This window comes from Henckelia pumila, chromosome 1 (genome assembly GCF_033568475.1).
Source record: "Henckelia pumila isolate YLH828 chromosome 1, ASM3356847v2, whole genome shotgun sequence".
Classification (NCBI taxonomy): domain Eukaryota; kingdom Viridiplantae; phylum Streptophyta; class Magnoliopsida; order Lamiales; family Gesneriaceae; genus Henckelia; species Henckelia pumila.
Genome location: NC_133120.1, coordinates 101,367,429 through 101,382,550, shown reverse-complemented (window position 1 = coordinate 101,382,550; position 15,122 = coordinate 101,367,429). Strand labels below are relative to the sequence as shown.

Genomic DNA, 15,122 nt, shown 5'->3' with positions numbered 1-15,122 from the left:
ACAATATTACCTGGATTTTATTACAACATTACTTTAATTTCATATGTTTCGGTCAATTATTATACACATCAAATATGTGTATGAGTCAATCTACCTCAACGATTTTATCATAACCATCAATCTAATGTCTCATGATTTGTCATATTAACAATATCCTATTAAGGTAGGTTGAAATCTACCATCCAGGTTAATGAGATCTTACATTATGGGTATTACCCAAATCATGTATCCAATAGTCAATATCTTTACACATAAGCATAATTAATGAGATATTGTTGATGGATCCAATCATCCCATTAGAATCAACCAAAAGTTCCTCAGATCCTCATGTCAAGCGTACCACATGTATAAACATAATTAATGTTGGAGAGATGACATGACAAATCATTGAATTTGGATATTGTGCAATGTTCAACTATGATTAACACATGAATTATTGAAAATAGTTTAATTGGTATATGATCAAACACAAAAATCAATTTTGCTATTTACTTAAATTTTTTTAAAGTTCAATATTGTTATTAAATTCAACTAGATACATATTTTTATATTTTAAACTATTTTATTAACTAAAATTGTAAAAATAAATTCATATTTACTAATTACTATACTATAAAATAAAATTGTATATATGTATCCGAAAAAATATTCATTGTGAAAATTTTTATATTATAAATGAAAAAAGACACACATACATATATCATCTTTTAATTTTATTGATATAAATAGTAATATTATAAAATAGATGAAGAGAAAAACTCACTTATTTATATTTTTTAATTAATATATATTATTTTTTATTATATTTATCAATTGTTATATACATTGTGTGTATACGTATGTTTGTATTAATTAATATTTATAATATTTTCGTACAATGATTGAAATATTTTTTAATATAAATTTAAATAAATATAAATTTATGCTTATAATTATTATAAAATAATTTTAAAAAATAAAATTTGTATTTATTTTAATTTAACAAAAATATTTAACTTTAAAATAATTTAGGTAAAGGGTAAAATTAACTTTATAATTTGATTATGTATCAATTAAACTATTTTCAATAGTTAATGTATCAATTTGATATTTTACCAATAGTTCATGTACCAAAATGAATTTTACTTTTGAAAAAAATTATCTACATACATATTTATACTATATATAAAAAATTTGTCTATTAGACAAAAGAAAACACTATATTTTTTTGCCAAAATTGCCCTTGTATGATATATAATTATACTTTTGTTTTTATATATATATATATTTTTTAATTTCGACATTGACACTTCACAATTTTTATAGCTATGATATTACTTTTATTTAAATATAAATAAAATTAATTTAAAAAATTGTACAAACATTAAACGCGTCTACCGATATATTATTTAAAAATATATATCTAAGACAATAATGTCATCCGCTGGAAAAAGAAAAAAAGACAATAATAGTAAAAAGAAACAAAGTTATTGAGTCTACGCCGATTTTCGTACGTATATATTTACCATTCAATCCACTATTGCGACATTAAATTAAATCAAAGCCGATTTTCATATATATATATATATATATATATATATATACCATTTAATCCACATCCACAAATTATGAAAGAAAAAAAAATTATTGCAACTCTGAAATACAATATAGTAAGGTGTACGTATCAATTTTCCATTTAATTAACAAGAAATAAAATTATTGCAACACGATAATAAAAATTAAGGCGATTCACATATAAATTTTCCATTTAATTAGTCAACAAAAGTACTTGATATGTTAGTTATATTTCATTGATTGGAAGAGGAATCCCCTTCTTTATACATAGCAATTTTTCTCTCGAGATCTTTCAATTTTTCTTCCAAGTTGGCTATATCTTGCAAGCAAGGTTTAGTACCAACCGCACCCCTCGAATCATTTCCATCTTCCTTGGACTGGGAAACATTGCAATTTGGTGACGACAGATCAAGACGCCTCTTTTTTTTTGGTTTAAAACCAGGAGGACAATCCTTGGCAGCTGGTCTTTTCCCGGCACCTGCTGTTAGTTTTCGCCACCAGAACGAATATCTGGTGGTAATGTTGGATTCGCAAAGGCGAGCGGGTATGTACAACCTCTCATCTTCAATGGCCCTTGTGTAATACCTCCAAGCAGCCTGAGGCGAACAATTTACCCGCGGCACAAGGCCAGGTACATCTTGATCCATACCGAATTGCATGGCCACTCGATGAGGCAGATACTGTTCTATGTAGTCAGCGTCAAGCCCTACAAGTTCACTCACCCTCCACCATCGAGCCAATGCCATCACATCTTGGCTTATATCAGGCTTGGTAATTTGTACCCACTCTGCTTTATCCTTGCGAGTCAGGCTTAACACCGCGTGATGCTCGCACGTTGAATAGGGCCGCCACAAGAAAATGCCACCAGCAGAATCTATACAAGTTGATATGTTTTGTACATCAAATTGTAATGAATCCCATCTAGCCATTTTTGGTTGGTTCGGAAGAGTCGGATTAGGCGTTGGACTTAATGTGGGGAATCTTTCCCAGATCCAGGCTTGGAGTAGTTGAAATGGAGCCGAGAGTTTAACGTTTAAGAAACCATCTTGCACACCATCAAGGACCTCTTTTAGCAACCTCAAATCTTTGTACATGCTGGCAAGAACCGCGGGTGCTAGCGCGATCTTTGTTCCTCTGGAAAGATGGATTGCAAGAGGGATAATCGTTTCTCCAATGCCATCTTTCCCAAATTTGGGAAACACAAACTTGGAAAGCCAGTAAACGAGAAACGCATGGTGCTCGATTTTGCTCCCGTTGTTCATGAATTTAACAATCCATTCACTTTGGGATGATATATTTAAAGTTGTATCAGTGATATTCTCCCACTCTGCAAGCAAAATCTTCTGAATTCTTTTCGTTTGATCGTCATCCCCGATAGGTGTCAAATTCGAGGCACCTAAAACAGAGAAACCTCCGAGCACCATCACATCCTCCAGGGTGACAGTGGCTTCCCCCCATCGGAAAGCGAATGTGTTCGTCTCAGGGCACCATTTCTCAGCAAACATGAGAATCAAATCTTGGTTTCTATGAATCCTGTATTTTGAGCTCATGATCGCTTCATAAATCCCAGATTCTTTCCATGTTAAATGGTGCAAATCATGCATTTGCTCGATCCATGTTTGCCAGTTTCTCTGCGGGTGATGATTCCACCCAAGAAACTCTACCTCCACTCGGAGGTTCATCTTATTAAATTTCTTTTCATCAGAGTCGAGAGTCAGAGGAGTATATCCAGGGCCATCGATGGAGTCCGCTGTTGGCCGGAGAAAATAGGCAGTTCTAATAAAAGAATGGCCTCCCCTCGTCGGTGGAATCATCAACTCCTTTCTCTCTTCCACCATCAAGTTTGCTTGCAATGAAGAGCTCGATGATGCACCCGCCATTGTTGAATACAAAATTTTCTTTAAGAAAAGGCGATGGAATATAATTGAATGTGAAAATTTTGCAATGGAGAGAATGAATATGAGGAGAGTTTTATAGAGGATTAATTGGTGAAATCCTTGTAGGATTTGGGTTGGCAAATGCTCTACTGTTGACACACCAGCCCATCTGCGTTTATTATATTGAATGAATAGATCTCTTGTGATGGTCTTGAGACGAGTCAATTTATTTATATATATTTACAATTAAAAAGTAATAATTTTGATATTAAAAAGTAGAGTAACATTTTTGTGATACGGTCTTATCCGTGAGACGTTTCAACCCTACTCATATTTATAATAATAAATAATATTTTTTTTTGCATAAAATGTAATACTTTTTAATGGATAAAACATATAAGAGACTCGTTTTAATAAAATGACCATTGAGACTGTCTCATAGAAGTTTTTGTTTAAAAAATAATATTTTTTTGTATGAATAACCCAATATGAGATCCGTTTTACAAAATTAATCCTTCAGAGTCATAAATTTTTTTTCCTATTATATTTCACTAATGGAACTTGAAACTTCACTTATATACAAACTCACAATGTAAAACAATTTTTTATTAAAATTATTTTTCAATATAATATAAATGGAAGTTTTAATGTTTTTATGTTGAAAGAGTAAAGTTTCCTCTCCCCTCTTATTTTTTTTTAATTATTTATTTATTTATTTATTTATTTTTTTGCAGAATAGCTAAGTGGAAAGCGAAAACGTTCCGGATTTATTATCAATTTTAAATATGACTTTCCTAAAATGAATGCATTAATTTGGTCACAGTGGCTATATGACACCTTTTACCCGAGATCCTGATTAAAAAACTTTAACATACATTTGCATTAATTTGGTCACAGTGGCTATATGACACCTTTTACCCGAGATCCTGATTAAAAAACTTTAACATACATTTTCTTGTTACCATTTGCATACTTGAATGGGTAAGAACTTTAATTCTGAAATAAATTTCCATTCCAAAGCAAATTTGTATATTGGTTCGAGTGGCTTTAAAAAAATTACTAGTCGTTTTCATAGGGATTATTATCTAACTACTAAGATATAAATTATTTAATTTAATCTAAGTTAAATCAATATAGTGATGATTGACATTAATTAAAATGAACTAATTCAAAAGGCAAATTTTCAAATAAATTAATTGGAGGCAGCTAACGAAGAAATCAAATTTCAAACAAATGACTGCGCACACCGAAACCAAACACTACACTATTTTCAATTGTTTTTTGTTGGAGTGCAATAATTGTCCATGCTGGGTAGAGTGATCAAATTATGGTGTTTGAGCTGCCTAGATGTTTAAAAGATTTGAGTTGTATCATTACCACCAGCTATAGCTTTTGATAAAGCGGCAAGCCTTCGGTCCAACAATTGGTATCAGAGCCAAGATCATAAAGTTCGATTCTCATTGATTGCAAGAAGTGCAATTATTGAGAGGAAGATTGTTGGACTGCAATAATTGTCCTTGTTGGGTAGAACGTTTGAACCATGTCGCTTATACTGTTGTGCGATTTAAAAGATTTGAGTTATACCATTACCAGCAGCTATAATTTTTGTTTTTTTTGGTAAAGCGACAAGCGTTATTTCGATCCTATATTTAATCTATTTCCGTTCGGTCGATGATCAATTTAACACGTGCAGATAATTGGTCAGAGTAAATGCAATAAATTTAAACGAACATCAGTTAATAACTAAAAATAAATCAAAATATAAATCAATCAAATAAGTAGTTAGACAAATTAATAATTTGGCCCTATGGGCTATGGCAACCCCAGTCAAAACGAAATCAAACATACACACAAATTCTACATTTGAATTCACGGCATATGTATAATGAAATTTATACAACAATTTTTGCAACATACAAAAATTTAATTTATCAAATCTAATGATACATTGAATGCAAAATATTATGATATAATATTAAAATCTCATGATATAATAACAAAATATCACTGTTGGAACTACAAAGTCTTGATAATTGATTTAGTGGATCTTTCCAAGGAGAAAGAAGGGGTGACGTAGGAGATTGAACTCCGAACACCCATAAAAAAATTCGTTTCTATCTATTTATCACATTTACTTTACTTTTATTACTGCTTTTAAGATGCATTGTTGAAACATTTTATGTTTTTTTTCATAGACCAAAATGTTGCATACAAAGTGTTTGATAAAATGCTTCAACCAAACGGTTGTCACCATTTCAACTTGATTTTTCAAATGATTTACAAACTGTTAATATGTTTCTACGAAGAATTATTTTGAGTGTCTTCCGCTTAATTGGTTTGAAAATCAAACTCGATTTAATTCATTGATGCTCAATATTTCAAGAACCTAGAAATTGTAGCTCAAAATATTTTAAATTGTGCATTCACTCCCTTTACATACCCTAACCGATCCTATCAGATATTTTTTTTCTTCTAAAAATGTATTTTTCCACCATTTTTTGTAAAATCACATTTTACATTTATTATAAATTTTTATTTTTCTAATGTGTGGGTGAACTGCTTTTGAAAAAAATAACTTTTCTATCCAAATAAAACTTTCGTTCCAAAATTTAAATTTTTTTTTTGTTAATATTATATATAATATCAACAATTATATAAAATCTAGAATGATGAGTAAATCTTTGCTGAAAAATCTTAAACTTATAATTTGATTTAAATATCAAATTCACTTGATATGTATGAAATTTTTAATGAGAATAATTACTCGAATTTATAGATTTTTCGTAACAAATATGTACATTGAATATGTGAAATCATTAGTGACTCATTGGTAATTATGATTATTTTAATGTACAAATTTTTTAATTGGAAAAAAACAGTAATGATTCATATGATTTAAATATAAAATATCATATATGTTGGTAGATATTCCATTTAAAAAAAATTAAAAAGCTGCTTCAAAAAAAAATTAAAGCAAATAATATTTTTAAGTAATTAAATATAAAAATACTTAAATTTAATTTTCTATTAATGAGTTGGAATTCATTCTTTTTGTAAAAATGAATATGCCCAATCATTCGTCATCTTTTAACCTTCCCTAAATTTTATGTTCACATATATCCATTAATATTCTTTATAAACCATCATATATTTGATCAACTCCAATTAAATTCTTGAAATTTAATATTTTTAATATAAATTGTTGTAATTTTAAATAGTTTAACTAAAATGAATTTTTTATAAATAGAATTTTCACACTTAATAATATTATATATATAATATATATGCCTTCAAATATATATATATATATATATATATATATATATATATATAATACACGTATCACATGTGCTGAGGAAACTAATATTAATGAAGTAAGAGGCCTTAACATAAATGACTTTTGGTAAAGCTTTTTTCGATATTCAATAATTATCTTTAATTTGAGTATTTTATTTTTATTTTTTTACACTTGATTTGATTTTTTTGAACAAATCATTTTCTAATTAGTTTTTTGTCACGATGCACTCAAAATAATCCAAAACATAAAATATTCAGCTTTATAAAACTCTATTGAATGTTGATACCCGGAGGAGGAAATCACCTCAACTCACAGATGACCCTAAGGTAAAAGGAACATCCCTAATCAACCAGAACTGGATCAGGAGCTCATCTCGGGAGCTCGGGAGCTCGGCCAAGCTCCTCCACCATCACTTCCAGCTCGGGTCGGGAGCTAAGCTCGGGAGCTCGGGAGCTCGGCCAAGCTCCTCCACCATCACTTTCAGCTCGGGTCGGGAGCTCAGCTCGGGAGCTCGGCCAAGCTCTTTCATCATCACTTCCAGTTCGGGTCGGGAGTTTAGCTCGGGAGCTCGGGAGCTCAGCAGTTCATCTCCGCTCCGATATCAGTAGGGAGTTAGCTAAGTAGAGGGGTTGAACAACCTTAATAAGCTAGCTAAAATGTTAGGATCAGTGGTCTAAGGTAAGTTCAGAGATTCAGCAATAGCTCACTTATCCCTATGTATCTCTAGGGAAAGTAATATATAGAGTCTTACGGGTGGTAGTTCAGCTCCGATCAATCGTATTATTATTTCCTTTGTCAGACAAGATTCGGGCAAGATCTCAGCCTAGATTTTCGGGATCGCGATCCCAGGATTCTCGGGTTCTTGATAAGGAAGGTAAGCATGGAATACGGAGCTCCCTCCTATAAATATCAGGTTCATTTTCATTATTTGGATCCTAATTTTTCACTCGTATACACACACCACTCTCTATATTTTCGCTATCCTAGCATCTGACTTGAGCGTCGGAGGGGATACGCCGGAACACCTTCCGGCCCCCTTTAACACTCTTGTTAGTGGTTTCAGGTCAGCATCAATTCATCCTTTATTTGGAGGAGTTTCTTCAGCTCATCCAAGGGATTCAATTTATTGAGTTCTTGATAAGGAAGGTAAGCATGGAATACGGAGCTCCCTCCTATAAATACCAGGTTCATTTTCATTATTTGGATCCTAATTTTTCACTCGTATACACACACCACTCTCTATATTTTCGCTATCCTAGCATCTGACTTGAGCGTCGGAGGAAATACGCCGGAACACCTTCCGGCCCCCTTTAACACTCTTGTTAGTGGTTTTAGGTCAGCATCAGTTCATCCTTTATTTGGAGGAGTTTCTTTAGCTCATCCAAGGGGTTTACTTTATTGAGGTATATCAATTGGCGCCGTCTTTCTTCTTTGGTGAATTTAAAATGTTACTTTTAGAGGCTAGTATATATTTTTGGGAATTTAGTCCGCATGGGTCAAATTATGCTAGTTGGGTTCACATATATCATATTGTCATTCATTTAACTATTAAGGTTTTTCCTTTGACGAAAAAGTCATGATTTTCTTGGAGTTGACACTTGTACCATAAGGTTATAGTTTGATGGTTGTTGTTTTAAGTTTGTATTCTTAATTATATGAGGTATAAATTGATGATAAGTATGTTTTGTATTAGGTTCTTGAATATTTGAGAATAAGAATAATCGTGGAGTTAGTTTGATAAAGAATTGGATAATCTTTGATGAGACTTAAGGATTCGCATGGTTGGTGTTACCAAGTAATCTGATTGAGTTTGACGTTCAAGGCACAAAATTTAAATAAATAGATTTGGGAAGGATAAAATATTTTATTTATAAGAGTGCGCAGCAGTAGCATGACTTTTGAGATACTTAAACTTGGGAACTAGATAGGTAATCGTGGATTTATTAAATTGGATTTTTGAGAGACTCCGTTATAGATTTTGATCAGTCGAATTTCGAGGACGAAATTCAATTTAAGGGGGGGAGAATTGTAACACCCGGAAATTTTTATACGTAAATTCGCATGCATAATTAGGGAAAATAATTATTTAAAAATTTTATTTGGGTTAAATGACTTATATGTGTTATTATGTGAATTATATGCATGATTTAAATTTATTTTATCATTTAACCCGCAGTTATTGTATTTTTAGATTTTTAAAGAATTAATTGTTTTGATCGCGTAGACGGGACCGTGGACGGACGAGATACCAAAACTTTTAGCCAAAAATATTTTATAAGTTTTATGAGCCTTAAAATAATATTTTAGGGTGTTTTGTCAAGAAAATTTTAGTATTTATTTATATATTTATTTAAGGATTGATTTTTAGCCAAAATAAGTCATTTTAATGACTTTTATTAATATTTAAAAATCCCTTAAGTCTTAATTTCGGGATTTGAGTTTTAGTATCAGATTATTATTATTATTAGGAGTTTTAAATAAAGTTTTGTTGGTATATTATCTTTATGTTGATTATTATTTATTTAAACCATTATCTTCTCAAATTAAACCTAAAATCAATCTTTATACCGATTAAAACCTCTTTAGCCGCCTCCCACATATTTTTTTCATCATCTTCCTCACGTTTCATCAGAAAGTTTCACACCATAGCCAAAGCCTTCTAGGTTTTCAAGAAATCAAGAAGATCCGTTCGTCCCGGAGCGCCGTACACGCAATTCTTGTTTCTTCGTTTATCTTCATCTAAGGCATGTTTAATTCCTTTCCTTTACCACCATATAAGCTACTACTCACGTTTTTCATCAGACTATATGGATTTGACATGATATTTACTGAACTTCTTCTGAAAAATCTCATAGACTCCTTCACATGCATGGGTTTTCTTGTTTTCTTCAAGGTTTGATAACGTTTTTCTCATGTGGCTCGGGTCCAGGCTGTTGGCTGTGGTTAGGGTTGTGTCCTAGGGTCTGTAGGATCGAGTGAGGCATGGGTTTTGTGCCAAGAAGGGCCGGAACCGAAGCCAAATAAGTTGGGTGCATCAGATCGCGCAGATTGCGCAGCGTTGGGAGATTGGCTCGTTCTCGGTCCACAGGGCGTGTTTTATGTTGATTCCAGTGGGGTTAGAACCCCAAGACCTTGGAGAAGATATTTTAGATGGTGCTCCGGCCGGTGGTTGCCGGAGATGGGCGGCCGAACGGCCTGAAGTTTCTGGTCGCGTTCTACACATGAGCAGAAACTAGGGGTAGATTGTTTTGGTTCGTTCTCCTTCTACAAATCTCCGTTTGAGGTAAATTTTGTCGGGTTAGAACCGTCTGGATGTTGGCTAAGTATAGGCAGTGGTTTCATGGCCAAAGGTCTCTGGAGTAGGCGGCACGGTCAGTTTTTCCAAAGTCGCTTAGTGCTGCCGTGAGTTAAGATTAAGGAATGAAAGGCTAAGGTTGTGTCTAGGCTTTAGGCGGGCCGGGTTTGGTGTTTTGGGTACGGTTCGGGTCCGTTGGGTCACGGGTCATGTTATTCGGGTCCGGGTCTAGGTTGTATTAGTTGGGTTCGAGTATTTTTATTTTTAAGTTAATTATTAAATTGAGCTGTAAATGGGCCAAGGCTAGTTCAATTAATTAATTGGGCCACATATGAATTAAGTTATTGGGCTTTAGTAATTATTAAGTGAGTCTATTAATTTTTATGGGCTTGGGAGCCCATGAGAATTTTTTGGTCAGTCAGTGGATTTTTGGGCCAGTCTAGAGTTTTATTGGGATTAAATGTAAGTTAATGGACTTAAGTTGAATTATTGGGCCAGTCTTAGAATTTATGGGTTTAAGTCTAAGGGGCCAGCAGTCTGACCAACCCATAAAAATTAACTAAGTCCGTAATATATATTTAATTCTTTTTTATGCATGAAGTTTATTTTAAGTATAAGTATATTTATTATTAAAATTAATTAAATATATATTACGGACATATTTTAAGTGCATGCATACATGAAATATTTTATGATGTGTTTATGATTAAGAATTGAGCATGAAAAATATTTTTATGGAAATTGAAGTGATGTGGCAGCACAGAGGTGGTTTACCACCGGCACAGAGGTAGTTCTACTACCGGCATAGAAGTGGTTTTACCACTGGCACAGAGGTAGTTTACTACCAGCATAGAGGTGGATTTATCCACCGCCACGTACGATGGTTCTTAGACTGATCAGTCGCTCATGATTACGAGCCACACTCATGGATATGACCTACACAGTTTTTATGATTATGACATGCTCAAATTATGTTATGTATGATTAGCTATGATGTATGTACAACTGATGATGAATAATTTTTATGATGCATTATTTTAAGATCATGCATGCATGTCCACGTAAGTTATATGTATTAGTATGATTATGTGATGCATTATTTTTAAACCTCGTTATCAAGGATTAGACATGTTGAGCCTCTAGGCTCACTATACTTATATGGTGCAGGTAAGACAGATGATTATATTGTTTCTCCTACCGGTGGCGAGGACGTATGAGTTTGCTTGGCAGTGGCCCCGTGACCGTCGCAGATTTTAGTTGATGTTTATGAAACATTGAGAATTTATAAAAACATATTTCGTATTTTCAGTTTCCAGTGGTTGAGAGAAATAATTTTATTATTTTTATTTAGCACGTCGAGAGATTTTCAGTAGTTTAATATTATTATTGATTTAAGTTTTTTATTTTAAAGAATTTTATTTATTAGCAGTATTTTTAATGTTTATACATATATGTATAGTATTATTTAAAAAAAAAAAATTTCCGCATTTATTAGTAGTAGATGTTTCACAGGCCACTCACAGTATAATCCCCAAAACGTCTATCATCAAAAGGGTCGTCCTGCCCGCTACTCAAATCAAGGATTCATGTTTAAGATGAATGCAATTCAAAACATAACTCAAATAATTCAAATAATCAAATAACATGCAAGTATGTGATTTTTCGGAACACTCGAATCAAGTCGGATTCGAATCACACGTTCCATTCCAATCTAAGTCATCTTATACCTCTTTCAACAACGTCGATGCTCCAAACCTGGAAACAACAATGATTCCTCAATCAAGATTCAATCAAACTTTCTCAATCGATAATAAGAAATCGATACTATACCGACTACAATCTCCAAGTCGAACAAAGCTGAAATCTCGCAACTCCACTGGCCTCAAATAAATCTGTGCAAGAAGTAATAAAGGTTCGAGATTAACATACAACTCAAACAAAGGTTTGGCTCAACAATTCGAATCGATAAACAATCCAAAACTCAAACCGACGGCATAACGGCTATAATCTGATCAAACCGGAATGCAGACAGCAGTTCAATAACGATATAACCTCATATCAATGCCCAAAACAACAATAACAAGGCAAACCCATCAATCTCAAAATCCAAGTTTTCGAAAATGGCTTTCAAAAATCATAACAAATCCGAACGTCGCTCTAATTCAAAACTGACAGATAATAAACGATCAGAACTCCGCCAAGAACAACATACTAGAATCTAAATCGATTCTAACAACCTCCGAAAAACAAAACATATCCGATCGGATAAATACTTACGGTAGAACGAAGCTCTCTCAGTCGTGATCGCTAATCTTTCTTCAGAAATAATTTCTAACGGACGGATCGAGCTCGGGAGGAAATCTGGGAAGCTTGGGAGACGTTTTGGGCTTTCAACAATGGAGGAGGCGTGAGGAGGAAGAAGGGAATGAGGAAGAAAAGTCAAAATCCCTTATAAATATCTATTAAAGTCCAAAATTGCATTTTAGTCCCTGAAAATTCCAAAATTTGCAAAGTCGTCCCTGATCAAATACAAGTCGTCTCTTGAACTCTGGAATCTCCGATTATCTCAAATAAACTCATTTAAGATAAAAACGGGGCGTTACAGTTTAAGGCCTCGCCCCCTTAGAGGAGTAAAAATTAGAGCCTGATCAGTAGCCATGCTTAACGAGATGAATAACAGTGCTATGTTTAAGTTTATGTTTCATTCATGATATGTGTTGATACTCAGTTTCAACTTCTGCCTTGTTCTGAATTATGTTGTGACATGTGTTGGAACGTGCTTCCTTTGAACTCCTATCTATATGTATATTCGATATTTGCATGTACGATTGGCCCCCTCTTGCTGAATGTTTTCCAAAACACTCATCCCCCTTACTTCCCTTTCCAGATACCGAAGAGCAGTTGGATGATGATGAGCAACACACTTTCTGGGGTTGGTGATCAAGTCTAGAATTATGGAATTGCTAGCAGTCTTACTAGTTTTATTATCGTTTATATTTTGCTTCCGCTATTGTCATGTTTTGATATTGTAAAGACATTTCTGGATTTGTAAAAGACTGGTTGAAGACTATTTATGCACTACATGGCTTGTTGTTTTACGATTTAAAATTGTTAACAACGCCGATGCTACGTTTCGATCACGGGGCGTGACATCACTTATTAACAAATAAAGAATAAATCATACATACATGAGATAGAAAATAAGATGAATTCATGGAACGAAGCTTGTCATAATTTCAAGATTAATAAAAAAATAAAAAACTCGATCGAGTTGTAATAATTACATAAGTTTCAATATCAATATTGTGTTAATGTAAAACTACAATAAACGTAACCCTTATATTTATAAACTTACATGAATTATTGATGTCTTAGACTCTTATTCTAAACTATTAATGGTGATGTAAAATAATACAAAAAATAAAACTGCAAGTGTTACGATGTTCGAAAATGTTGCAAATATTTTTATTAGTTGCAATGTCGAAGAGTATATTGATTACATCACTAAGACATGTAATAGTTTTTTTCTTCAAAAAGTATATATTATTACATTGAAAATTATTTATTAACCGCGTGTTAATATCTTCTCTTCTCATCTCAATAAATTTATTTAACAACGTTTATCGACAACAAAAAATATTTTCATGTGCATTACTTTTATTAGTTGTATAAAATGGAAGGATTTATAAATTAATATTATAATTGATAAATTAAACAGAGTAAGAATTAATTGAATGCTTTATGGTACAACATAATTCGTATATATTTTAATGACTATATTCACATGTATGACGTATGCATGTATATCCCAGTTGGATTTCATGAAGATGTAACAGTTCATTTTGAATCGAGATCACTCCATGATCTTGGCCTAACTCCAAAAATAAAGAACAAAATCATCTCCATGGCCCAGAAAATCTTGCATTTATCCAAAACCCTGTTCCAAACCCCGCTCACGATGCAGTAATGGCTGTCGAAAGGCTGGTGGTGGTGCGCCGCATGCTCGGCCCGCGGCAGAATGAGGCCGGAATCTTGCAGCGCCACCACGAGCGGCGGAAGCTTCCCTTTTGGCGTGTGAGACCATGCATGAAGCTGCTGACAAAACATCCCGCAACCCAAGAAAGCAGAAGCAAAGGCTAGCAAGTTAGGGTTGGTGCAAAATATGTTCATGGGTAATACGGCGATGGTGAATCCCGCCGCCCCAACGTAGAGGTTGGTGGCGACGTGGCGCTTCGTTATCGCCGACGGATGGTCGTGGTGACGGAGGAAACCTTCGATCTGGGACCCGAAAACCGGAGTTTTGGCGGTGCCATAGTTATCGATGGCCCAATGGTATATTCCCGTGCCGAGGTCCCCTAGCACGTAGCCAAGGATGGCTGCGACAACGGGTTCGATCCAGCCGCGAAAACCGGTTGATTGACGGGAAATGATTATCAAGGATTTGGCTAGGGAAATCAGCAGTGTGATGCAGCCAGTTGAAAACCATGCAAGTTCAAAGCCAGTTGGTGTTTTCCAGCTATCTTCGTCATAGAAATGCTTTGGAGATGTTGTTTTTGAAGCAGAATTATTTAGTTGAGGTTCAAATTCAGCCATTGTTTTCGATGAAATTAAAAAAAGGATGTAATAAATTCTTTTGAAAGCTTTGAATCGGCAGTGGTGCAGAGAAAGGAGATTTTGGGGAAGTTGGAGCCAATAATATGTATGGGATATGAAGAAGCATATTGTATATGTAGTATTTATATATATGTTGTAACTTGTACGTACGTGTGCGTGTTGTGTTATATGTGTAATTAAGATATTGGGATATATGAAAGTATATCGGAAAAATTATGAATTTGAACATCGTTTTATATATAAATAAAATAATCTATCGTGATTTCTAATTAACACGCACCTTATCCATTATCATTGGAGTAATGAAATATTGCTTTTTATGTAAGTTATTCCTTCGGGGACACAAAATAATAATATGAAATAGAAATAACTAAAAGCTTTATATATCCTTTGTATTTTTTCGTTTGCCATGGAAATTATCAAAAAAAAAAAAACCTTCTTATTTTATCTTATAGGTCGATTTGTGAAACAAATCTCCGAACCT

At 33.4% G+C, this 15,122-nt stretch overlaps 2 protein-coding genes across 2 annotated transcripts; both read right to left on the bottom strand.

Moving 5' to 3' along the window:
* Positions 1-1,787: 1,787 nt before the first annotated feature.
* On the bottom strand, positions 1,788-3,434 carry LOC140870810 (protein MAINTENANCE OF MERISTEMS-like). The gene has a single exon (XM_073273213.1). It carries the CDS (start codon positions 3,432-3,434, stop codon positions 1,788-1,790), a length of 1,647 nt encoding a protein of 548 aa, XP_073129314.1.
* A 10,427-nt stretch (positions 3,435-13,861) lies between these two features.
* Positions 13,862-14,688, bottom strand: LOC140870801 (fatty acid desaturase 4-like 1, chloroplastic). The gene has a single exon (XM_073273205.1). It carries the CDS (start codon positions 14,615-14,617, stop codon positions 13,862-13,864), a length of 756 nt encoding a protein of 251 aa, XP_073129306.1. The 5' UTR covers positions 14,618-14,688.
* Between the last annotated feature and the right edge of the window lie 434 nt (positions 14,689-15,122).

Coding starts and splice junctions, on each gene's coding strand:
- LOC140870810 (XM_073273213.1), bottom strand. CDS start 3,434: ATGGCGGGTGCATCATCGAGCTCTTCATTGCAAGCAAACTTGATGGTG.
- LOC140870801 (XM_073273205.1), bottom strand. CDS start 14,617: ATGGCTGAATTTGAACCTCAACTAAATAATTCTGCTTCAAAAACAACA.